Source organism: Melanaphis sacchari, unplaced genomic scaffold (assembly GCF_002803265.2).
Source record: "Melanaphis sacchari strain LSU unplaced genomic scaffold, SCAv2.0 Contig10_pilon_pilon, whole genome shotgun sequence".
Lineage (NCBI taxonomy): Eukaryota > Metazoa > Arthropoda > Insecta > Hemiptera > Aphididae > Melanaphis > Melanaphis sacchari.
The window spans coordinates 5,436,026-5,462,362 of record NW_020270420.1 but is presented as its reverse complement, the minus strand read 5'-3'; the positions used below and the strand labels follow the sequence as shown (position 1 = coordinate 5,462,362).

The 26,337-nt window shown below is 23.7% G+C and overlaps 1 protein-coding gene across 2 annotated transcripts in view; it reads right to left on the bottom strand.

Moving 5' to 3' along the window:
* Nucleotides 1-4,896: 4,896 nt before the first annotated feature.
* The window catches only part of LOC112603521 (potassium/sodium hyperpolarization-activated cyclic nucleotide-gated channel 1), a 36,014-nt gene continuing 14,573 nt past the window's right edge, over nt 4,897-26,337 (bottom strand). Inside the window, exons 2-10 of one of the 2 annotated variants that reach the window (XM_025352126.1) lie at nt 24,476-24,639; nt 21,557-21,693; nt 21,300-21,437; nt 17,922-17,990; nt 13,555-13,704; nt 11,365-11,583; nt 11,149-11,295; nt 10,958-11,075; nt 4,897-5,531 (exon numbers count right to left, since the gene is read on the bottom strand). In XM_025352126.1, coding sequence (XP_025207911.1) covers nt 5,191-5,531; nt 10,958-11,075; nt 11,149-11,295; nt 11,365-11,583; nt 13,555-13,704; nt 17,922-17,990; nt 21,300-21,437; nt 21,557-21,693; nt 24,476-24,639 — 1,483 coding nt within the window. In that variant the 3' untranslated portion in view covers nt 4,897-5,190. The remainder of the gene's footprint in view (nt 5,532-10,957; nt 11,076-11,148; nt 11,296-11,364; nt 11,584-13,554; nt 13,705-17,921; nt 17,991-21,299; nt 21,438-21,556; nt 21,694-24,475; nt 24,640-26,337) is intronic. The other variant, XM_025352127.1, reaches the window with a different exon arrangement.

Genomic DNA, 26,337 nt, shown 5'->3' with positions numbered 1-26,337 from the left:
TTTTATACTATTATAATAGAATGATATAAATATTAATAACAAGATAATTATTGTTTAAGCACAATATCTAAATCGAAAAATCAAATTTCAACTAATGAGAATAATTCAAAATTTCACATGCCAACATAGAAATAAAATAGAATAAAGTAATATATTTCTTCAAGTATATTAAAATTATCAAAATAACTGTATTTATTATAGTATTATACATATTGAATACAAATAAATTAAGTAACATATCTTAGCTTGTATAAATAACTCAACCATTTATATGAAATAAAACAGTTGTTTTAAGATTACTCAACATACTAAACGTATTAATAATATAATAGATATAATATTTAAGCATACATTTTGTTTACTCATCTTAAGTACTCGTCTCTTTTTTTCTATAGTATTGCATTTATTGAAATCCGATTTTCGGTATTTTTAAATATACTATTTAAGATAAAATTAATCAAATTCTTGGGAGTTTTTTTACGTCTGAAAGGGTTTCCATTTAAAATACTAATTTTTATTTTTAAACAAGAATATAATTTTTCTATAGTAAGTCATTAAGTGAATAACGTATCAAAAACAAAATTCGAACAATTAGTTTTTGACTTAATCATTTTTTCATACTAAAAATAATAAATCTATGGATAATGGGTTTCCGATGTGTGAAGGGAATAGTGACTTGAATATGTTGGTAGATAATAACATTCTACCTCCATTTATAATTATTAATTTGTAAAAATGGTTCAAGTGCCTATAATAATTATACTAAATCAAATATTATATATACTTCACATTTTTTTTCCTTAGTATAAATATTTTGACTGTTGAAAAACTACTCGTCCAAATTTTAAATTGGGCACATCGATTTTTTTTTTGTTTTTAATTATTCGCTAAATAATTTATATTAAAAAAGAAGGGATTCCATTTGAAAAACAGAAATTTTTAGCTCCAAAGGACACTCTTTTAGTAGTATAAAAAATCTCGAGCATCTAAAAACATTTCTTTTAAGTATATTTAAACATTCAAAAAATCATACATTGAAAAAATTAATATTACATGAAAAATAGGGGTGAACATACTTGGTAAATCACCCGTTATATAAATAACTAAACATGTATAGTTTTTACAGTATTAAAACATAAAATAGCATATGGTTCATATCAAGAACATTTCAACAGATGATATAGCATAGTACACAAAAAAGTATTTTCAAATTGATCTAACCTTCGACAACTATTTCAAATTAAATTTTTAAATTTATTTATGTGATCATTAATCTTTTATTTTTCCATTAAAAATACTTAAAATTTGAGTGTTTCTTTTTTTTTTTTTTAAAGACATTGTATTTATAATATCATTATTTATCTATTAGAATGCTATATCAAAATATATATATTAAATGCTAATACCAGTGAACTGTATAATAGTGAAAATAGGTCAGTAATATAAATTGCTTGAAATGTCTAATTATTTTGAACAAATTATTGCGTATTTAAAAAAATAATAATACATAAAAATATTTTAATATTATGGTTTAACTTTAGGCCTCTAAAATTAGTATTTATAAATAACTTAAACTTTTTATAAATAAAAACTAAATCAAGTTTGCTTCTTAAATATTGAAGCATTTTATGTTGCTTCAAATCGTGGTGAACGATGATAAATAAAAAAAAAAAGTTTTAAATACACATCATTATAAAACCGATTTTTTTTTATATTTATACATATAGGTGGACCGAAAATTGAAAACAAAAACTACACTCATCGATAATCATAATAAATTGTCTATATTGTTATTTATAGGTAGTAATGATGTTACTTATATAATACAATTTAAAATAATTTATAGTTTCTAAATTTACTTTTCATTCTTATATATTGTATGTACTATTATTTTGTGTATACCGTATTGATAATATTATATTATATATAGATATTAGTCATATTCCATCATTTTTTTAATATTTTTAGACACTGATACATTATTTTTCCTTTAAATTTAACCAAAATATTTTTATGTTTAAGTTCAAAATATACATTCAAATTATATTTGATTATTTAGTCTATAGATCTATAGATATAAACTAATTTAGGAAATAGTTAAATTATTATTTACTTATAACACTCTAAAATTACTATTGTAAAAAAAGTATAACGTAAAATAATACTTAAAAAATGCTTGTTTATAACGGCCATTGTCCGCTTTCCATATTCTGATAAATATGTAAATGGAGTTATATTATCACATCTCCTATAGATACGTAAAATGTAAAGCACCTAACATAATACCAGATAATGACTGGCGGAGCGTTGTGGTTATTTCTTTGATGTGCACTTTACTTGGTTTCATCTTGTGTCAAGTTTCAAATTTAAATACAAGCATCTCATTTTAAATTAAATACTAAATCCTATTGAGAACGTTGAAAATACTCTGTTCAAACAAAAATTATTTATCTATACTGTGCGTTTATTTAGTCATTACGGACAGTGTATATTAAAACAAATTAATAAATTATAATAAATTTTTTTTTTTTATTTTTTTTTTAATTACCTACTAATATTTTACAAAACTTTACACATGCACAGTTCACATGTCTCATTCTTAGTTTGAATGGGTTTAGATTTAAAAATAGATAGTTTGGTATCTATTTTATAAAATTAAATAATTTAATCAACATAATTACTTTTTAAATATTACGATAGAATAATTTAAAGTTAATTATAAACGCATAAAAGGTATATCTATATAACATATTACCTGTAAACCAATATATTTAATTGTTAATATATGAATATGATTCTTTTACAATTATTGGTACTTAATAAGGTCTTAACAATATTAATTTTTCTAGAAAAAAAATAATATTATATTGTGAAACCTGATGACTTATTTTGAGACCATGTATACATAAATGTAGAAAATATTCTACAAATTCAATAAACAAACAGGTATATTAAAAGATTATTTTATTAAACCACTAATACACAAATCAAAAAGAATTATCAATTTTTCATTCATATAGCTCGTCTTATAGTCTTATGGAAGTTAGTCATATTATTAAAGCTTTACCTATATTTTTATGAAAGTCTTAAAAACATTAAAATATCATTAATTTATCTCCAAAATATTAAACTTCTGATTAATTATCTTGTTTATAACTTTGATCTTATCCATATAATAAATTATACAATGCATACAATTAGATACAGATGAAATTCAATTTACTCTATAATATTTAAATGTTTATATTGAGAAGATCCTCGATCGAGAGTTTCATGCAAAAGCTATTTGGATGAAATCCAATGCAATCGGTTGAAAAATATCATCTAAACAGTAATGTATTTTTTTGCAATTTGTTTCTAAGTGACTTTTATACAACATAAACCCGTATAACTTTAAGTTATGTACTTATTTACTTAAAAAAAAAATATATATATATATATAGGAAGATATAATTTGTCATAAATAATCATATGTATTATTTAATTATTTCTTAATAATATTGAAAAGCAAACGTTTTTATTTTATAAGATACTAAATCGCATACTATCTCAGACGTCAATAGAGTAGTTAATTGAACTGTTATGTTACTAATTTATTCTCTCCATTGAAATAAACAATTATACAGCTCATAAATGATTGGATGAGTACAATAAACTATATAGGAACAAATTTAAATTAAACAATTTTGTGCGCCGCATTCTGTTTAAAAATAATTTCTTTTTAGGTCAATTTTTCAACCATGCAGCAGAAGTACTTTTAATTTATATGATCTTGTCATTTTGATGAAAACCATTAATAAATTATACAAGTATACTAAACATCGGTTATTTTTAGTCTTGAATAGGTTTAATTATTTTATTATCAATCATATTATAATATACTGTGAATACATATTAGTTTCCTATTATATAGTTAATGTAATACTCGAATACAAATTATAAACTATAAATTATTCACGTTCTGCAGTCAACAAATCTATGGATTAAATTAATTTATCGTCATTGTCTATAGCCTTCTTTAAAAAAGATCTTTGTCAGTATAAATTTTAATTTCAATTTTTAAGTTTATTTGATCACGCCTGTTTTACATATTATTGAATATTCCTCAAAGGTCTTCTCTAACAAACAATCTAGCTGCATAAGTATTATTAATTCACGTGAAATAAACACAAGAAATAAAACAATATACACATCTCAGAAAAAAAATAATTTGTGTAACAAAATAATCTAATAACGGTTAAGTCAAATTAAAGTATTAAAGCTTTTGCCATTGGTTCAATTTGTATTTTTGTTGTTTCTGTAATTCTGTATTAATTTACTTTTATCCGATATGAAAGTAAATATTCGAAAAAGAAACGCATATATTTTTAATTTGGCCAAACCAATAAAGTCATAATGCATTAGTGTCTGTATAATGAAGTTCGTAACTACATTCTAATGTTCATAGTTTGGAATTTTTAACACCGTATAATATATGATCTGATAGATAAGTTATTCAAAATTTTCTATAAATAAACGAGTGATAAAGCTTTATATAACGATATGCACCCTATATGATATTGTACTTTTCTTAACGTTTAGATCCCTTAAACCCTATACCACACACACACACACACACATACACAAACCCAATAAAAATATCCAACGTCAACCGGCACTCGAATCCTCGGGGACAACAAATCAATTGTTCAGTGTCGAAGTTATCCAGCGGTCCATCGCTAAACTTTTTTTTTCTTTTATTTACCAAGAATCATTTTTATCGTCGATATTTGCATGGACAACCATAATCGAATAACGATTACGGAGGACGCACTCTAAATAGTAATAAAATAAAATCAGTTTATATAAATAATTATGTTTAATTTTTTTTTTTTTTTAATTTTTCCGAAATCAAAATATTAATTTGTAAAACACAGGGTATATTATAATGATTATAAATAAATATTATGATCGTATGGCAATAATGAAAGTTTATCTCTAGCAAAAAAAAAAAAAAAACAAAACAAAACAAAACATACATACATACATACATACATACAAACACACAAATATATAATTGGTAGTTTGTGATGGGTAGTCGAGAAGAATAAAACAACAATATCAGTGTATGTAATGTAAAAAAACCGAAACACTGTACAACGTGACAATTTGCTTTTCCGTGTCACATGAGTTATAATTATTTCCTCCGTGTCACAGATTAGTGTCTCCGGCGGCCACGTGTTGGCCGATGTTGGCCATCCGGTTGGCGCGGTCGACCAGCACGGAGGCCACGTGATCCTTGAACTTGGGGTACCTGTCCATGACCCGTGTGAACGCGGTCGCCGATAACGAGAACAGGTTGCAGTACGTTTCGGCCCGCACGCTGACGGGACGCCGAGCACCGGACGACCACAGGCAGGTCTCGCCGAAGTAGCTGCCGTCGCCCAGCGTGGCCACCACCTCTTGGCCATTGGCCACCAACACCTCGACGACGCCCTCGTGAACGAAGTACATCTTCGTTGCTGCTGTACCTTCGCGCATGATCGTATCACCTGCAACGGCACAAAGAAAAACCACCGACGCGTCATTTATGAATGTATCTGAGGGACGGTGGGAGGGAGGGAGGGAGGTTATATGTTAAAAATTTCAAATGTCAAATTGTCTACACCTCCTCAAGCGATAATACGCGTTCACCGGCGTAACCCCCCGAAAAATTAAACAAATAAATAAATAAAAATACTGAACCGAAAACCATATTTTTTTTAATACGACATAATTTTTAGACCACTGTGTTTTAAAACCGTAGCGGTCGCCTAGTGTCCAAATAAACGGGTTAAATTTACCTACGTGAACCCACGTGAACCCAATATGCGTGTAGTCGAGCACGTAGATTTATCATGATAATAAGTGGTTAGGATTCAAGTGACCAAAATCGTGGAGCGGTGGTGAGAGATGAGTATAGAGAATCGAGGGGCTATAGTGCTAAGTACATATTACTGTGTCGTAAATCTTTGTCTTTTTTAAGTCGAACGATAATCGAAAAATCCTATCTGATGGCCAAGATGTGCGTCGACAAGTCTCGTATTTCACAACGCATCGATCGCCGTAGAAATTTATTATCTATAAATAGTAATGTATTTAAAACTTTTAAAGTTTCTAATACTCGTCAATAAATCATAAAACTGCAGTATGGTATTGTTTAATTGTTCAACTACCTCACGAAAATATCATATGCACCTTAATAATTGACATTTAATAGGTATTCGCAATAGTCGAGTAATAAACCACGTAAAACTAACTACCCCGGTAATTTGTCAAATGTATAATTAATACATTATGTCATTAAACTCCATAAGGTACATAAAATATGTCTCCAACATGCAAATCCTTTGGTATTACCCACCAAAATAATTCTCATAAATTGTATGTTATCAACTTAGAAACTTTTGATTAAGGTTACAGATCGTGAATCAAACTAATGTTTTACAACTCAGATGTGTTTTGATGCAATATTATTCTTTGAAGTTTTAAAAATAAAGCTCATGATGCCACATTTAATGTCAACGATTTTAATTATTTTTATACAAATCTAATATTCAATAACTTCATTTAAAATGTATGGTATGTTCTGTGGTGGTATAATGATATTGTTTTATTCAGTCGTTAAGGTAATTCAAAATAAATGCTACGTTTAAAAATAAAGATAATTATTATTATTTTTCATCGATCAGCTATACATATACTTAGTTGATTTTACTCGTAATTTTACTTACACATTTTTAGAACATAAAAAACATATGAATATGTTTAAAAAACTAAAAAACTTTTCTAAACCGATAGTAGATATATACGAGTAGTTTATGACTTTTTACATAATATTAATAAACCTAATTGGGCAAAGTCTATATTTTTTTTTTTTTTTTTTTAATTAAGCATTATAAAAAAAAATTATAATTTATTATGACAAACATGAAATTAGTTCAACTAGTTAAATATATTAACTATGCTACATTTCGTAAAAATGCATTAAAAACTCTCGATTTTCTAATATCTACAACTTAAATTTTAGAAGTTTCCATGGTTCATGCAAATTACGATATTAATATGTATTTTAAATTTTAATTAAATACTTTTTAATACTCCACTATCAATGCATATAACACAATAAAAATTTTAGCTTTTTTTAACTTTTATAGATCTTATAAAAAACTAAAGTCAAAGTATAAAAATATTTATAAATAGCTTAATATAGGAAAAACGAATACGTCATTATACGTCATAACTTGTAGAAAATTATAATTAATTAATTCACACATAAATAAACATAATAATATATATTAAGCTTTGAATGTAACATATTGTAAAATTAGCTGATGATTTACACATTACACATATTTTATATAACCAAAACGAACAAAACGAAAAGCTATTGTTTACACAGTTTCAGATTTTAATTATACACCAGGTTCAACTAACAACTTAGAAAACACACGGTGGTCAACAATAAATTATGTGCATGTTAAAATAATAAGTTCGTATAAATATTATAATATTATTCTTCCAACTGAAATACTGTTTTGAAAAATAAATAAATTAACTGTAAAATACAATACTAATTAAAAAAATTATATATTTAATGTAATAATAATAAATGTTATATGTTATCTATATCAAATATATATATATATATATATATATATATATCATATTTTGTTTTATAACTTAAATTTTTAAAATTCTACTATTTAACTATTGGAGAAGTAAATTTACTGACGAAAAAAATATTTAATGATTCATTACCCTTTAAAAATTAAATAACTTTGATTAATTTTCAATAAACATAAAAGACTCAAACATTTTAGCTGAATTACGACAATCTATTTACTCTATCGATACAATTTATAATGGTAGTAGAATAGCAATGTGTACACTACTTTATTACTAGTGATAATACCATTACTACTTAATACTATTATTTACTTCTACCATATATTACTATTATTACGCAACTACTAATTGAGTTTAAAAAAAAAGTATTAAATTAATTAAAATTATAATTTATATATTTATTAGTATGAGATTGATTCTAATGGAATTTTTAATTGCTCAAGATTATATTTTTACAGCGTATATATCGATTAAAAATACAGTTAAAATGCATAATATACAATAAAAAAACCTGCATATGTATCAAAAATAATGTTATAAGACAAAAAAAGTAAAATGTAAAATATAAGTAAAATTTATATAAAAAAAATAATAATAATAATATGGTTATAAGAATTTTAGGGTATAGAAATTGATAAAATTTCATTTTATTTTATACATTAAATACACTTATCTTCAAAATATACCTACTAAATAGTGACAAGAATTTATAAAACACCTAGTTAAATTATTCATCATATGTTTTATTGGTTTGATTTAATTATAGTATAGAATAGATTAAAATAAAGATTATTTCATACTAGTAAAAAACTTATGTATTTTATGAAATAATCCCAATTAATATTTTAACACCAAATATTTCTCTTAATATAACTTTAAATATTTAAATAGTTACAAAAAAAATTACCTTTTAATAACTGATATTTATTTATTAACATTAAATAAATATATGCATTTACTAAATTTTAAATTTAAAAATATATAATTTATACTAATTTTGCTTAAAAAAAAAGGTTAATATAAATTGTTAGAAATTCATGTGTCTTAAATTTTTTGAATAGAAGATTTGTTTAAAATAATGTATAGTTCACAATCGCATATATATTTTATAATAATATTTGTATACGATAATGAAGCTTCTAAAATAGTCATCATTTGAAAAAATATAAGTTATAAAAATTAAAAGGAATTATTGACATTACTGATACCTTTACAACAACAGTAACTGTTTCAATAATTCCCTATCTTTTATCTGATATTTTCGTTCTAATGTTATCTTTTTTTCTTATTATGCGTGTGAAAGATGCATATTTGTTTTAAATAATAAGAAAAACGGTTTAAAAACAACTTTTACGATGTTGGCATTTTAGCTTCAGGTAACATTCTTTTTAACTCAAGGGTATCGAAATATGAGGAAAGAAAATATAGCCTAACTGACCGCTGTCACAATGAATGCATCATGAGATTAGGTTACATGGGTTTTTCTCTGGGAGAATTCACCTATTTACCGCCAGATGGGTTTGCTGTTGTAAAGTTATTATAGAGCTTTTATATAAATTTGACAAACCGCAGACAACATTCACGTCCTCCTCAGATAAACATTTTCTGACTTCTCGTAACGACATTCTTTAAACATATAGTAATTTACCATGTACAAATTATTTACTATATAAATTTTTAAACATACACATTTTTCTATAGATTATTTTAACCATATGATATCTGCACAATATTTAGTTATTTGAATATTTTATTTTTTATTTTTACAAAACTTTAAAAGGTTAAGAGTTTTAAATACGATGCCACATATATATTTTACTAAGACCATTCACTTCGAAATCTAAGATGAATTTATTTTTTTGTTAGTTTTTTTTTATACATGTCAGCGAATAATATTGATGGTAAAACCGATAAACGTTATCGTTTAAAGAAGAAAAGAAATCGAATCCCAAGGTGGCTTTATTTCTAGGCTTTTTCTCGTGATATATTGTAATACTATTTTTAAAGCGAAAAAGTCTATTTTATCAACCGGTGGAAAAAATTCAGAAATCAATACTACATTATTAATCGAAATTAATTAAAAAAAATTTTTTTACGTTAAAATTATAACTATCGAAATGTTCTAGTGCGTAATTAAATTTTTAATTGGATAAAACTTCACTATTTTTAGTGTTTCAATTTTTTACAATTTCAAGTATTAATTTGATCATATAGATTATACCATAAATATAATTAATAAAAATATGCTAAGTCTTTGTTATATAATTTAACATCCAGTTTAATTTAACAATTAGTCAACATTTATAACGTTGAATTAAAGGGGTTTATTAGATACATAAAACACGTTATAGGGTGGGCAGATACGTACATAGTTTATTTTTTGAGATAGATGCACAAAATACATACGGCATAGAATATTAATTTATTATAATTATTTACTAAAATCGAACGTTGAGTGATTAATAATTATCGGAATAAAAAAATATAATATTTTTTTATAATCATACGTCGATTACTTATTCACAAAACTAAATTGTTGAACTATTCAATTTTTAATTATGTATTAAATATTAATATTTTACTTTTAATAAAACATAAATATTATTATAATTGAGAGCTTATAGTTTAAACCATAAAATATATAAATAAGTGTCATTGAAATAATTAAATACATTTTTAATTTATTTTAATTTTTAGGTAATGTATGTTTAGAATTTTGAAAAAATCAAAGGCTATTTTACATTCATTTAAACTTAAGATTTTGTTTTCAAATCAATAATTTTTTGAAATTGCTTAGATGCTACTATACGTAACAATGAATTTTATTATCTTGTATATTTAGATCTTTAAATTACATAATCAGTAAACCACGAGCAAACTACCTTGCAATATACAGCTACTTACAAAAATGCTATAATATGTGCTTAAAGCACAACTCAAATGTCACGCGTACTGTTTCGAAAATGAATTATTTTGCATTCTCTTCACAGAGATAGTTACGCATTTTTTTCTCGCGTGTTTACTTTTGTACTTTTTTTTATTATTATTTCTTATCCACTCTTCTTTCATCCCAACAACAGCTAGGCCATCTATCACCCAGCCCCGAGCAGAATTTCTTATTTGAAAATCGTTAAATCTTGCATACTATTGCAGTACGCTGTTGTTTCTTTCACCCTTTTCTTTACTTAACTACCCAGCCATCACTGCACTTCTCGTTAAAAAACACAGTGTTTAAAATAAAATATAAAAAAAAAAATTACCTATTGTTTTTCTAGAAAAATTACGAGTGAAAAATACATAAAAAATTTACCAGGCTGGAACATTTCAAACTCTAAACAATCAGTCAGTTCGGTAAGGAGGTTGGTGTCAGCTTTCTGCAATAGTGGCAAATTTGTCACTAACTTCCGGCAAGTGTAATTTCGAACATCCTAAATTTAAATATGCAAGATTTAAATTTGATAAATTTTAAATACATTTTGATCAGTAATCTACCACACTTACCTCACGCAATTTGTCGGACATTTCGTCTAATATCCACTTTTCGTCGAAAAACTTTCCCTGATATCTGTGCTCAAAGTATTCTGTAATTCTCTTACGCATATCTAACGGCAGCCGTCTGTATGACATATATTCTTCTACTTGTTTAACCTATTTTAATAATCAAACAATTTGTTAAATATAAAATTATGTAAATTAGCACTATACGAATTCTCAAACCTTTTCGCGATACTGTCTACGGGATGAATCCAAGCTTTGTATCAAATTAGTAGCATGTCCCAAAAATAAAGCATAACATGTGGCTCCACTAATCATAGACAACATTGTCAACCACATGTCAGTTAACGACTGTGGAGGAAACCGACCATAACCAATGCACAACATATGCGACATGGCTTTAAACAAGGACCACGAATATTGTTCTGCCCAGTCGGCGTCCTATAACATATATTAACAGTAAATATTAATTTTAATTTCATACTTCTGTAAAATAAAAATCATGATATATACGCCTTTAAAAGTACGTTGTTGAGCATTATTTAAATAAACTGTAAAGAAAATTGGTATTTAACGCAAACTATATAACGATTAGTATAATTTTATGATATTTTTCTAAGTACAATAGGCATACTCAAAGTATTGTAATAAACATTTTTCAATTGAATCTTCTACAAACAATGATAATCGAGTAATTTAAAAAAAATATATAAATATTGGGGCCTAAAATTACTTTAATAAATTGATTTATATTAAAAATTAATTTTTTAGAGAAGTTCAACTAATAGTTTACGCAAAATATTCCATTGAAATAAAATTATAATTTTTAGATTAATTTTCATCATTTTAAATCGATAAAATTCTAATCTTCATGGGTTTTTCTATAAATTCCGTGTTTTACATTAAATTGTTCAAATCTAATATGATAAGATTTTATTTTGTATACCATGAAGTTTTCGATTCCCAAAAAAAATTTAAATTATAACACTGTGTAAAAATGTAAACATTGAAAACGTCTTACCTCTTACATATTTTGAAAAGATTCAATAAAATATTGCTATTAATGATATGAATTATTAACTTTATATTTAAATAAAGCTTATTATAATTTCTAGCTTTTTAGCTATTTGGTAAATTGAATTAATTTTTATCGATTAATCTTATTTATCTTATTAATAAGTAGGTAATATAAAATCGATGACATTTTTTTTTTTTTTTTAAACAATTTGAACTATATTTAATGAAATAGTATACATTTACATACTTTATTATAGTGTGAAACATTTATTTTTCTACATTATTTTTGGTTTTAACTTAAGCTATGTTTATAAAATTTTACAGTTCTACAACACAAAATAATATTTAGATTTTCAACATATTTTATAGATATTTATTAAATGCACATTATATATAAAACTTGTTTAAAACTTTATGAAGATACTAATCAAATAATAAACAATATATACTTACGTACTATACTATTATATACGTATATCATTACACAGAATATAGGTATTCAAATATGAAAAATATTGGTTAATTCTTGACATGTTAAAGTGACATAATACATTTCAATTATATAGTATAATTAAAATGTAATTTTAATTGATTTATAGATTCACAGTAGGTCTGGTATTCATCAAAATTAATTTTATACAGGAAATATAATAAAATAATTATAAAAATATGACATTGCCGAACTGACACAGCTAATTCAGAAGTATGTATTATGACTTTGCACAATTAATAACTGTATAAAGATGCAACACAAAATAAAAAGTGTTTTATTTATTACATTTTCATCTTTCAAAAACATTTTCATATAGCTTCAAATAAGTACTCAACCTATAGTAATAGTTTTACTGTCTAATAAGATTGTTTGAATTTGTTATTAAAGTCGAAATATCAATCAAAAATTTCATTTACAAAATTCAACCCGTCCAAATGTCACTTTTAACAGTAGGTAATAATAAAAAATTATTTATTTTTGTAAAGCAAATTTTCCAACTACTATATTATTTAAATGAATATAAACCGTGCTTATATTGCAAGTATTCGTCAAGTACAATAATATTTTTTGTTTCAATTATTATAATATATCTTTTTTTTTTTTAAAAAAATGAATAATGGAATTTTTACAATAAAACATATTAACATAATCAAAAAATAAAAATAATAAATATTTCATATTCTTTTACATATAACTTATATCACCTAGTATAATATAATATGTATTATTAATTCATAATATATCTTCCATACCATTAAAACCCGTTAGAAATATATTTTACTTCCAATATTTATTTATTCAATATACACTGTTATGATATTATATATCATTCATAATCGAAATTCGATTTGAATTTAATAAAACCTTATTATTTTTAGTGAAAATAATAAAATGTTAATTACCTGTAACTCGTTAATAGCAACCCACGAATTGGCCGGAAATCCTTGTAAGCTAGGAACAAGAAATTGTAGACATCCAGACCAATGTCCAATAAGTAACATCATGCATATTAAATTGAATATCCTCATAAACACACTGGCCATGTTCAGGAACTATAATGATGATAATATTATTATTATGTAAATGAAGACGATTAATAATACCTGCGTTCTTGTTAAATGTCACTTAGTAAATCGATATGTATTCTATTAATAGAGATTAAAACACACTATACACAAGCATTGGTGCAATTGAATTTTATTTTATGCCATTAGATAATTAAAGGTTTATTATTTATTTTAGCACCAATTTTCACATTTTAAAAATATTTAAAAAAAAAACCTTTACATTTTTATGCTAAATAATGTACAAAATATATAGTTATAAACACAATTAACTATTTCCTTATATTGTGTTCTCAAGCAATTCTTATAATTTATTTACATTTTCGTAACGTTTTGTTTTTATTTTATAAAAAATACTTAAGTAGTGAAAGTATTCTAAAAGTTTTACGTGCCACGTGTTTTTGATTTTAAATTGTAGATAAATTGTTCTGGTAATATGTCAAATATATTACTATTTAAGAAAATTGAAATTGTATTATACAATAATTGCTATAAATTCAATATTTATAACAGTTTTGCTTCAATAATAAAATGTATTATGTTTATATCAAACACAACGCGTTTGATAATATAAGATACTTAATATTAAAATGTGTTATTTATGTTTTAGATTTTTAGGCTAATATTGTATTTTTCAGTAAAAAATACCAAAAAATATTGAAATCTTAAAACTATAAAAATATTTTAGTTTAAAACTTTATACTAAAAAAAATAAAACATAATAATTGCTCTCGAGTCTTAAAAATAGTACTGTTACATAACAGAAGCATATTTGTAATAATACATTTTGAAGAAGAAAAAGTGTAAATGAAAAATGTAAAAGAACGTCTATTAAATTAATTTAAATGATTTTTTTTTTTATTATTGATCTTATTTAAGCCCGGCAACTAAGACTATCGACTGTGCATAGGAACAGTAGGTATTTTGTGTATGGTTTATTTGTAAGGTTTGGTTAGTAGGGTTGGAACACGTGGGTGTATGTGTGTGTGCCCATGGATTCGTCACTAAGAACTCAGGTGGTCACCCATCCGATAGCTAACGATGCCGACCAATGCTTGACCCCGGGAACACATTAGTGATCGAGGCCAACCACCAAACCACACCAGGCTACATTTAAATGATTATACTCATAAATATTGAAATATATATATATATATAAGTATACTGTAACAGTAACAATTATAAGCCTATAAATTGATTAGATATTTAAATATTTTTAATATTTTGTATTCGGTGATAAAAGTTAGGAATATTTAGAATATTTTTAGAAGAATCTTCACTATGTAGAAATATACATTAAAATAATATTCAATAATTAAAAACTAAGCACAATATTATAGTTAAATATTTTTGATCAATTGTTTAACATAATTTAAGAAAGGAGTATTAAGTAAATTTTATCAGAGACTAGTACCTTTTGTATTTTTTTTAGTCCCAGTTCTGATGGTTTTGGTGCTTAATTAATTCATTAAATGATTCAAGTTTAAAATAATATATAAATTAAGGGTTTAAATTAAAGTTTTAATTATAAACAATATTAAACAACTTCTTTATATATATATATATATATATATTATATTTTTATTACTAATACATGTCCAACCACGCAGAAGCACCTTCATTGAAAGATTTCTTCATTCAAGAATATACTTAAGCTACTAAATACGCAAAACTCTTACTGTAAAAATATTTATAGATTGTGTAATAAAATAATAAATTTAAAAAAAAAAACAAAAATATTAAACATAATTATCCATTCAATAGTCTTTGTATAAAAAAAAAAAACAATAATAAATACATATACACGCATATACATATATATAAAAATATAATGTACATACTACATATAAATAACTATTCAAATATTACGATTTCTGTAGAAATTAACGTTTCTATTATTCTAAACAAAAATAATATAAATTTATTAAAGAACTTCGTGAACTCGTAAAAAATTATCATCTCAGAGATAAAAATAACATTAATAATAATCATAATCAAAACCAATAATTCAAAAGATTCCGGCTATATAAAAATATTCAAATCCGATTCCAGTTTCTAGTTTTGTAAAGGATTTGGATTCTAGAACCAGTTATTTTTATTAGTTCAGTTTCTCTTTTACTAATTTACCATGTGAGAATTATGAATACTTTACTAACATATTTTATTCTTTACATTATAATATTTTTTTAATATTTACAGTGTACGAGTACAGTGGTAAATAATTAAAGTAAAAATGTTTGTCTAATAATGGAAATATTAATAAATAAAAAATTTAGCATGATAAAAATATGAGTAAATAGATATAATTACACAATTTCTCGATAAAAAAAAAAAAAAATTAAAAATCATAAAATATTTGTACAAAGAAAAGTAACGTAGGTAAAATTCAATTTCCGTCAATTCCACTGGATGTTTAATTTTCATAATTGGTTATTAATGTTCAATACGAAATAGTCTTCTTGTAAAAAGCTAATGTGCAACTGAATTTTTACCTTCCTATAGGTTTTTACCTCTTAAATTGTTTACAATTCATTTAATATTGAATTAAATTCCAACACTTGTAAATATTAGTAAGTTAAAATAATTGTGTGAAAAAAAAAAACAAAAATAAAAAGTTATTATAAACAATATTTTTACAAAATATAATTACGAGCAAAGTTTATACAAGAGGTCATTGTCATGTATTTGGAGGCTTAAAGTTTATTAAATTATTCTACTTTTAAAAGTTTTATGGCCATTAACTCTACGATGCTTACGTGAAGACTAATATTATTTCGTTTATGAAATATAATCTCGTTTACTAAATCTCAAATTAAGAAACAGTCATTAATAAATATATGATCAACAATACACATTTTTTACCACGAAAATGGAAAATGATAATATTATGTATTTTATTTGTATAGCTTTAAATGCTGATGTAATGGGTATGATAAATTATCCGTTCTTTAAAAATGTCTTAAAAAGTAATATGCAATAAAAAAACAGGAAGTGTCACTACTAGGTGACTTCTTTTAACAAGTATTTCAATATCATTATAATATAGCACATATTTTTATTGTACCCAGAATACAGATTATTTATCTCTTTAAAAAAATAAAATAAAATAGTTTGTTTTTATTAATAATTAAATACTAACTGATAATACAAAAATATTACATTATATCATATATATTTTACCTATAATGTAAACTAAATGTTAAACACAATTTATCTACTTTCCATTGTCTTATTTCAATCTTGTGATTGTATATATATATCACGCGTATATTATTCGAAAACAATTCTATTCTCATTTTATATAATAAAATTATTATAATGCATGCATTATATTGGGTGCACAAAAAATAAATAAATAATAAAACACACTTAATATAGCACATAAAATGTTAGCTTTGTTTTTGGTTAAAACAAATAATTTATCAAAAGTAAAATATATAAGCCACGCAATGATTTCGCATAAAGTCAAAAAAAAAGTCAAAAGTTTACAAGAAAATCGAAAAATCAAATATTAACAAAAAAAAAATTATTAGTAGTAGTAACGAGAGTGCATGAAAACCACTAAAGAATCATATATGCAAAAGTATGTTAAATTGGATGATTTGATATTTTGTTAGAAAAAGGCATTTCAGTAGCATGAATGAGTGATTAAATAAAGTTTGAATTATGCAGCCAAAATATTCACCAGGTGATCAAACAATGAAAATGCATGAAACAATAATTGTTATTTTTGGCGCAAAGGCTGCTGCTCCGTGCATTAATTATGACGATAATTACACTTACAATATTTTATTATATTGATTGTTACGTTTCAATTTGTGTATAATATATTTAGTGTAATATGATGTGTACCACACTATGAATTAAATTGAGATTTTAATGAATGTGTCGAAGCCGGATGTGAAAGGTTTGTGTTTGTGTGCACGGAAAAATGACCCATCCACGTCTGCTTTTATAATTCACGTCACATATTTTCCACATAGAACGTGGGAGGAAAAATGTGTTTAATAAATCGCCGACAAATCACATTTTTCCTTTGGTGGGTATCAAACTCTGAACAGAAATTCCTCTTCATCGGCATAATAAAAACGTGTTCAGATTTTTAAGTTAAAAATAAAATGATGTAAAGATGAGTACTGAATAGAGATATGAATTATCACAACAACATAAAAAGAAGAGGAGAAACAAGTACAGACGATTATTACCTTGATCATGGATCGGCTTTCAATTTGACCTTGTTGACCCGATGACATATTTGATTGTATTCTCAACATCTACAAAAAAAAAAATAATGAACGGAAACAAGCCGGCATGTTAGTGTTCGTGCTGCGAAAACATACGCGACAATCAAAAAAAAACAAAAGTAAATCTCACGAGTTAAAAGTTAGTAACCATATAAGCTTCATGCTAATTATTTAAAAAAAAAAACATTATTTTATTCCGATTTGGACTTTTTAAACAGATACGAATTAGACATATCAAGTTGGCACTTCTTGTCCTACCAAATATCTAACTTGGAAAATATTGAATTTTATTCCAAACGATATAATTCATTTAATACAATATCAACTAGTTAAAGTATCCTATTATTGTACACAGTATTTATATTTTATTATAGTACCGAAATTTTATAAACCTACACAACTGTAACTTATACGTACGCATTATTACTATATAGACATGTAGTAAATACACTCATGCATAGGCTTAAAGATTTCAACGACATACAGTTATTATAAAATCTTCCTAAATAAACGGGAATATAAAACATATCTAAATTAATAAATAATATAAAAAAATATTATTTAAAATTACAAGTAAGTAAGTATTTATCAGATTTTCGAAATTTAAAAAAAGGATATTATTCCCCCCTAACTCAGGTAAATCTAAAACGTAACTACATCTTTGATTGTAGTAATAAAATAAAAACAAACAAAAAAATCTGGAAAACCCAATCATCCAAATATTAGGTGTCTACTATCCAGTGTGTCTCATCATTGAGAAAGTCACTATAATTCTATACATGAATAAACGATGGCAGAAGAGTAGTATTGTTCATACAGAGCCTTCTCTGCTGCGGTTAAACAAGAAAAAAGATTAATATAATGAATGAATTAATTTGAATTCAATGATAACTCATTACATACTGCAAGAAAAGATTTTAAACGGAGTAAGTTTGTCAGCCTACATAACCATATACTAAATTATTGGTAAGCTTTTATATGTTTATATTGGTGTTATTAATTTATTTAGCTATTATACATAGTAAATAGTAATAGTATGGTAGGTTAAATTTATTTTTGAAAACATTATATTTAAATATTATCAATTATTTATAGTAATTTATATTTATATCATAATATATTATTGTTATTAGCTTTTCAGTTTTGAGTCAATACCGTCACGTACCGTAGAAATAACCGTTTAAATAAACAATAGGCTTGCTTAAAACTAATTTGAATATTTTAAAAATATCATTGTACGTAGTAAAATATAATGATACACGTACTAGTTTTAAGTCTCCACAAATAATATTTTTGAATTATTATGAAATATCTAATTAAAATTGTTATTTATGGTTTTAATGTCAACATTTAAAATTTAGATATCAATATACGGAATTATGCTTAAACAGAATGTTTTAGGGTAATAGTAGAATATTTTAAGTTTTTACGATTAATATTTTTTTCAACCATTATAAAATAACAAAAATGTTTATGCATCAATTAATATAATACGTTTAAATATTTAATTAAATAAAAATTTAATCTTTGATCACTGGAAAGATATATAAGACGTGAAGCTTTATGCGAATTTTTTTTTTCAATTTCCAGCAATAAAATCTTATAAAGAATCTTAAATTTAATGTTTAATCTTAGATACTAAAATAAAAATTATATGTACTTTTATGAAAGTATCGTTAATAGGTGATTACTTTCTACAAATGACTCATATATTATGTACAAGTAATTAAAACTTTTTGTTTTTTTTTTTACTGTTTTATTGCCTTATATACGTATTGAATTTATTCACGGTGCCATTGTATACAGCTTGTAAATTTCATTTAAAAATAAAAAATAAAATATATATTATTTACTCAAAACCAAAAATATTCCATGATACAAATTGAAATTAATAAAAAGTTTCACATCCCTATTAATTAATATCAATAAGAGCCAAAATATTTTAAATTTTATTATTTTTAATAAATAATAGCACAATTATTCAATGAAAATTTAAAATCTCAACAATTTTTATTTTTGAATTCCTAATTTTTTTTTTTTTTTTGAAAACAGATTTTAAAAAAAAAATCTGTGTTTCCGGTTATTTATAAAAATACTGAGAACTTTTTACTTTTTATTCCCCAAAATTCCAACTACATCTTATTTTCCACCAAAAACCATCCTCAAATTCAGTCGTTGTAATATTTTTACTGTTCTAATTTAAAGAATTATTTTTTTATCAATTACTCGTGAAAAGTTGTCATATAATAAATTATTTACGATGAAATGACTGAACACCATTTTTTTTCTATTTAATGGGATTAACTGCGTGCAATATTACTTTTTAGTATAAAATTGATTTTTTTAATTGCTTTGTTATTACAATTTTGTGTAAAAAAAATATTTAGTGCCAAAACATGATATTCAACATTAAATTAATTTAAATATTTTTTTCATAAGAATAACCTATTAAACTTAATACCTTTAATGATAGTAGCAAAAACGTGTTACTTTAAATCGTTTTTTTTTTTCTGTTCATATTATTTTATGACAGGAATATGAAAATGATTTGTTAATTAAATTTTTAAATTATAAATTATGATTTCTGAAATAGGTTAAAATACATAATTAATATTAAGAGATAAATATATTTTATACTTAAGCAATTAGCATAATGTTTTTTTAGCATGCATGTTCATTATTTCAGTTTTACGTTTTATAATATTATTTAAATAGTTACCTAAGAATAAATCGCTTACTTTATGATTGCTTTTTATTGTTACATAAAAACAGTTTAGGAATTGTATGTTAACAACAAAATAATTTTAAATTTTAAACTGTATATCAAATCAATCTGAAATGAGTATATTATGGTGAACAATATCTTATTTTATAATGTATTATAATAAAACTCTATACAGCTAATTTAACATATTCTAGAACGTACAGAAATATAGGTTTTTTTTAATATTTAAATTATGTAATTTCAAAATTAATCCATGCTTCTTGTTTACCAATTAATAGCGTATTCTAATTTCTTTATTGTTATTATTTTTTTTTTATTTTTATTTTTTTATTATTATTCTCTAAAAAAAATCTAGATTATAATGTTTTCTTATCAAATTACAACATGATATAATATAAAATACAAAGAAACAAATTATGAACAACATACAACGGACGATTACTGATTTTTTTATAACATCTTAATACGTATACACTTTTTTTTTATTATACTACCAATAGTATCTAAAACTAATTAACCATGATTGTTATACATCTACATATATTAAATATGCAAGTATATATTATCAAATTAATGTTTAATTAAAAAAAGTTATTTTTACATAAACCACTTACATATACTTCTTCCCATTGATTCACATAGCGCACCAGTCTTGATAAGCGGAGTAATCTAACTAAACTAAGTAGCTTCGCAAGTCGAAGTATGCGAAGAGCTCGACCAGCGTGTAAAATCTGTATACCTTCACCTACATCCTGTATACATATATATATATATATATATATACACATACATAAAACATCGATTAATTTGATTTAATAACCTAACTTTGACTAATGTTAAAATCGTTATTATCAATTTGATAGTTGAGTACCTGATTAAACATAAGAAATATATAATCCAACGGAAGGGAACTAATTAAATCCAAAAAGAACCAGGATCTTAAATAATTTCCAGCTATTAATTTTGGTTCTAATATCACTTGTTCAGAATTGTCAGTTTGTAAGATACCTGAAAAATAATATGATACAAATTTACAAATTTCTAAAAAAAATGTCATCAAAAAATATTTAAGTAGGTACTTCCAATAAAAGTAATGTAATTCTGCCAAGTGTTTGTAACAATAAAATTAAAAAATTAAATTAATACTTAATCAAACGTGCTGTGTACACTTATTCGGTTTAAAAATGTACATCATATATTAATGGTAATATTTAAAATTTTTATACTTATAAATTTCATAAAAATAAATGAAAATATTTTTATATCATGTCATTAAACTTACATTAAAAACTACATAGTCAAAACAAAAAATATTAAGACAATTAACTACAGCTATAAGAAATTTATGCAATACCAATTTAAGTAAAATCATTTTTATATTTTATTGTAATTAAAAACCAAATATGTCATTGATATTTAAAAATGTTCACTAAATACCGTTATCCAATACACAATAATGACTTATACATATTATGGTATATTTTATTTTTTTTATTTTTTTTTTCAAAAATGTATTTAACTTATATTAATTTTAAGGTCTAAGATTATAATTATAAATATTTAATGAAATACTTTTAAAAATATAGATTGACTGACTGTCTCTACTCAGAATCGTGTGCGTATCTCAAAACGTTAAAATAGTTTATTGGACATAAAATATCAACCATTTTATACTAATAATAATCATATCACGAAATTGTTTCTAACAAAGTTACAAAATATGTTTGAAAAAACGTGTCCTATACTGAGTTTGTTTATAAATTTGTATAACTTTTTTTAGATCACCACTCTACGTATTATGCTGATATAAAATGTATAACATGGTGATACTTCAGTTGTTTAATATTACGGACACATTTTAAGTATTAAATATTAAAAAAAAAAAAAAATGCTTAATAACGTTAAACTAACTAGACAGTCAGTAATCTATTTTTAACCACAGAAAAAATGTAATACTTTAAATAATTTCTTATACCATTGCCATTAAAGGAATGGTACACATTTTCAATGTAAATTGAATGAACATAAATACTGCTTAATAATGTGGAACGAAATACTATAACAAAATTAATCAATAGTCAGACAAGTTATTTACCATCTTAACATCCTAATCTTAATAAATTAAATAACATTTTTTTTCTACAGTATAAAATATTGTTTTTTTATAGAAAATTATTCCAAAATGGTTTAATTTAACATACATCACAGAAATATATTATGTTAACAGAATATGATTAAAAATAAATATATATAAATTAGAAAGTATATTTTAATAAAATATAGTATTCCTACGTCCAGTACAGGATTTAGAACAGGTGCCGTCTTAGGCCCTTTTAAATATGCTTCCCTAACCCCCCCCCCCATCACCCCAAAATGTAGTATTTATTTCTATGTTTTTTAAATTATTAATTAACGCAGTTACATCAATGCATAAAATATTTACATAATTTTTTTTCCATTTATTACAAAATTATCTGGCCTATACCCGGTCCTAGGCGTAAATCCGGCCAAAATAGATTAAACAAATTAAATATCCCAAATAAATAAAAACCTTTAAATAGTATGATTGCATAATACTTGAGTGACATAACTAAAAGAATTACAATCTGTGCATCTTTGTATTATGATTTATGATAGATCAACTTTAATTTTTAGTGCAATATTTTTATTATAATACATAAATACTAAAAATCGTTCGTCTTTTTTATAAACTTAAGAGTAAGCTACTCCTTAACAAGTAAATTTTTTGATTAAAATTATAATCCATTTAAGTTGTTTAAATTATTTTATATTTATAGTTTTTAAATAAGTAAGTAAAGTAATTTTGATGCCTATAATAAAAAACGAGTTTAAATAATTTCAATTTAATAATTAAGTTTGATATATTGATAGTAACCATTTAACTGGTTACTAATTTAATATATAACTGGTCCATGGAGAATAGGAGAAACTAATTTAATAACATTTTTATAATTTCAATTTAAAAAAATACATAGTGTTACGTAAATTTATAAAATAAGAGAAGATAAAAATAATACATAATTTACATTTAATAAATCATCATTTAAATTTTAAATAAAAATTTACTAAAAATAAGCCACATTCTAAGTTTACACTATAGCAAAATATTGACATGGTCACATTTTTAATTTTCTACTTTACCTATATAAATATAAATCATTGACAATATTATCTTTTGATAAATTATAAGATATTATAGGATAATACTTAAAACCTCAAATGTATTCTTTATTTAAACACAATATTATTTTTATTTTTTCATATTTAAAATGATTTCATTCATTAAATGTTGTTATTTTAGTAGGTGTACCTCAATATAACAATATAAGTATTTGTTCTATGTTGATAATCAATTTTGAAAATCTTCTAAATCTTTATTAATATTTAAAATTAATTTATTAAGTAATAAAAACTTACAATTTGAAAATTACTTATGCATTCTAAATTCGGCTCAAAGCCATGTTTTTATAATTTCCGTACCAATAACCCAACACATGATTATATGAACGATTTTAGATACTCAATATGTATTTTTTAGCATATTTTTATTATTAATTCATATTAACAAACTAACAATTAAATTTTTATAACATACAAAGTAATAAAGCAATAATATTTTATTAAACATAATTTTTACTAAAATCATTTAAATTGAGAAATTAAGAATCCTAGTAATACAAGCTCCACATTTTCATCACCATTTATTAAAACAATCTTACTTTTTATGACCATAATCTAAATTTATCACAAATATAATAAGTATTATTACCCGTTCTAAAGTTTACGATAATGTCCACAAGAAATATAGTATCCGATAAACAATTAAATATTATCCATCTTGTATCAAAATCGTCGTTGAAAAAAGATATTCCAACAGGAAGTATAATCAAATTGGCAACCAATAACAAAAGCATACACAAATCCCAATAAAACCTGCAACAAAAACAAAAAATTATTAAATGAATAGTATTATACAAATAATTTACATAAATTTAATGAATTAACATTTACTTTTGCATAAACAACTGGAGTAAGTAAATATTAAAGTTGGTGTATAAAATTCTGTAATTTTCAATTATGAGAAAGAAGTTTATTGCATTTGAAAAATGTAATTTATTCTATTGCATATAACCAAGATAAAAATTCAATTTTAGACATTCGATTACACTAGTAAACAGAGAAATAAAATGAAAAAACGTTGTTTATGTTATGCAGACATTTTTACACGGCATTCTAAACATAGAAATATTCTAAAAATATTTTAATTATTAATATATATACTGAAAATAAAATAACAAAAATTTTGCACATGGATTTTTTGAATTAATTATTTCATAAATAAAATCGTTTAACTGCGATGTATACAGGTACATGTGAAACAATTTAATATCTGTAATAAACAAAACTATTTCAATGCTTATTACACTTTAAAATAAATATGTGCATCTAATATATGGTACATATTATTATCGTGTATCATCATTCATTACAGTATTATAAAAATTAAATTAATAATATACAATACCTATGCCATAATTAATAAATTACTCAAAACATAACTATATGAGTGTTAACAACAATAAATCAACAGTAATTTCCAGCTATTAATTTAAACATACTAGAAACCACAGACAAATTATTATTTCGAGTATACTAAATTAAGAAACTAATTATTGAACAATTTAAATCCGTTTATTTTTACATGAAATCGTGGATACAGAAAAATTAATTATAGCTGTTAAAACAAGTCGTACTGTCGCATACATCAACTCACTAGTACTTAAACAACTTGTCTCATTCTATTTCCATGCGTCACCTCTTCATCACATAATAATTAAGTTTAATGGTCGGTAAAATTTAAAACAAATAGATAGGAATTAAAATATAAAAGTCAAGAAGTCAAAAAAAAAAAGATGAGTTTGTTCATTTGGATTTGAATCAAATCAAAATCTATGTAAATCTATTTTTAAATATTTTTTTTATTGCATAATATAAATAATATTTTTTTGATGTTAAATCATAATTTATAGTACTCGTAGTAACACAAATTTAATGATCGTTAATTTTGTTCACGTGGTCTTCACATATAAAATATACTTAATTGCGAAAATTGATTATCAGTTAACAATTCAATTATTGTAGGTACTTATAGTTTAAACTGTGTAACTGATGATTATTAACTATTATAATAATTTATAATAATTCAATATTACATTAGGAATTATAATTATGAACACTAATAGATCACATTGTTTTTAATACATAACTAATAACCTTTATAATTAAACCATATTATAATTAGATATATAAAGTTATTTATTTTCTATTAGGAGAATATATTATAGTCACTTGTACATATCGATATTTGAATTTTTTTTTTTTTTAATGTCTCATCAATGTATTATTGTAGACTATAAAACATAGACTAGGCAAATACATAGGAATGGTACATCTATTTCAGTTGTCATATTAACATACTATTTTTCAGCTAATGGATGACGTCCATGAACTTATTAGACCTTCACTAACCATTAATTTTAAAAATTTTCAGACTTCCTTAAAAAAAAAAAACACGAACACGTATTTTAAATCGTTAACATGAACAGTATAAAATTAATATATATATATATA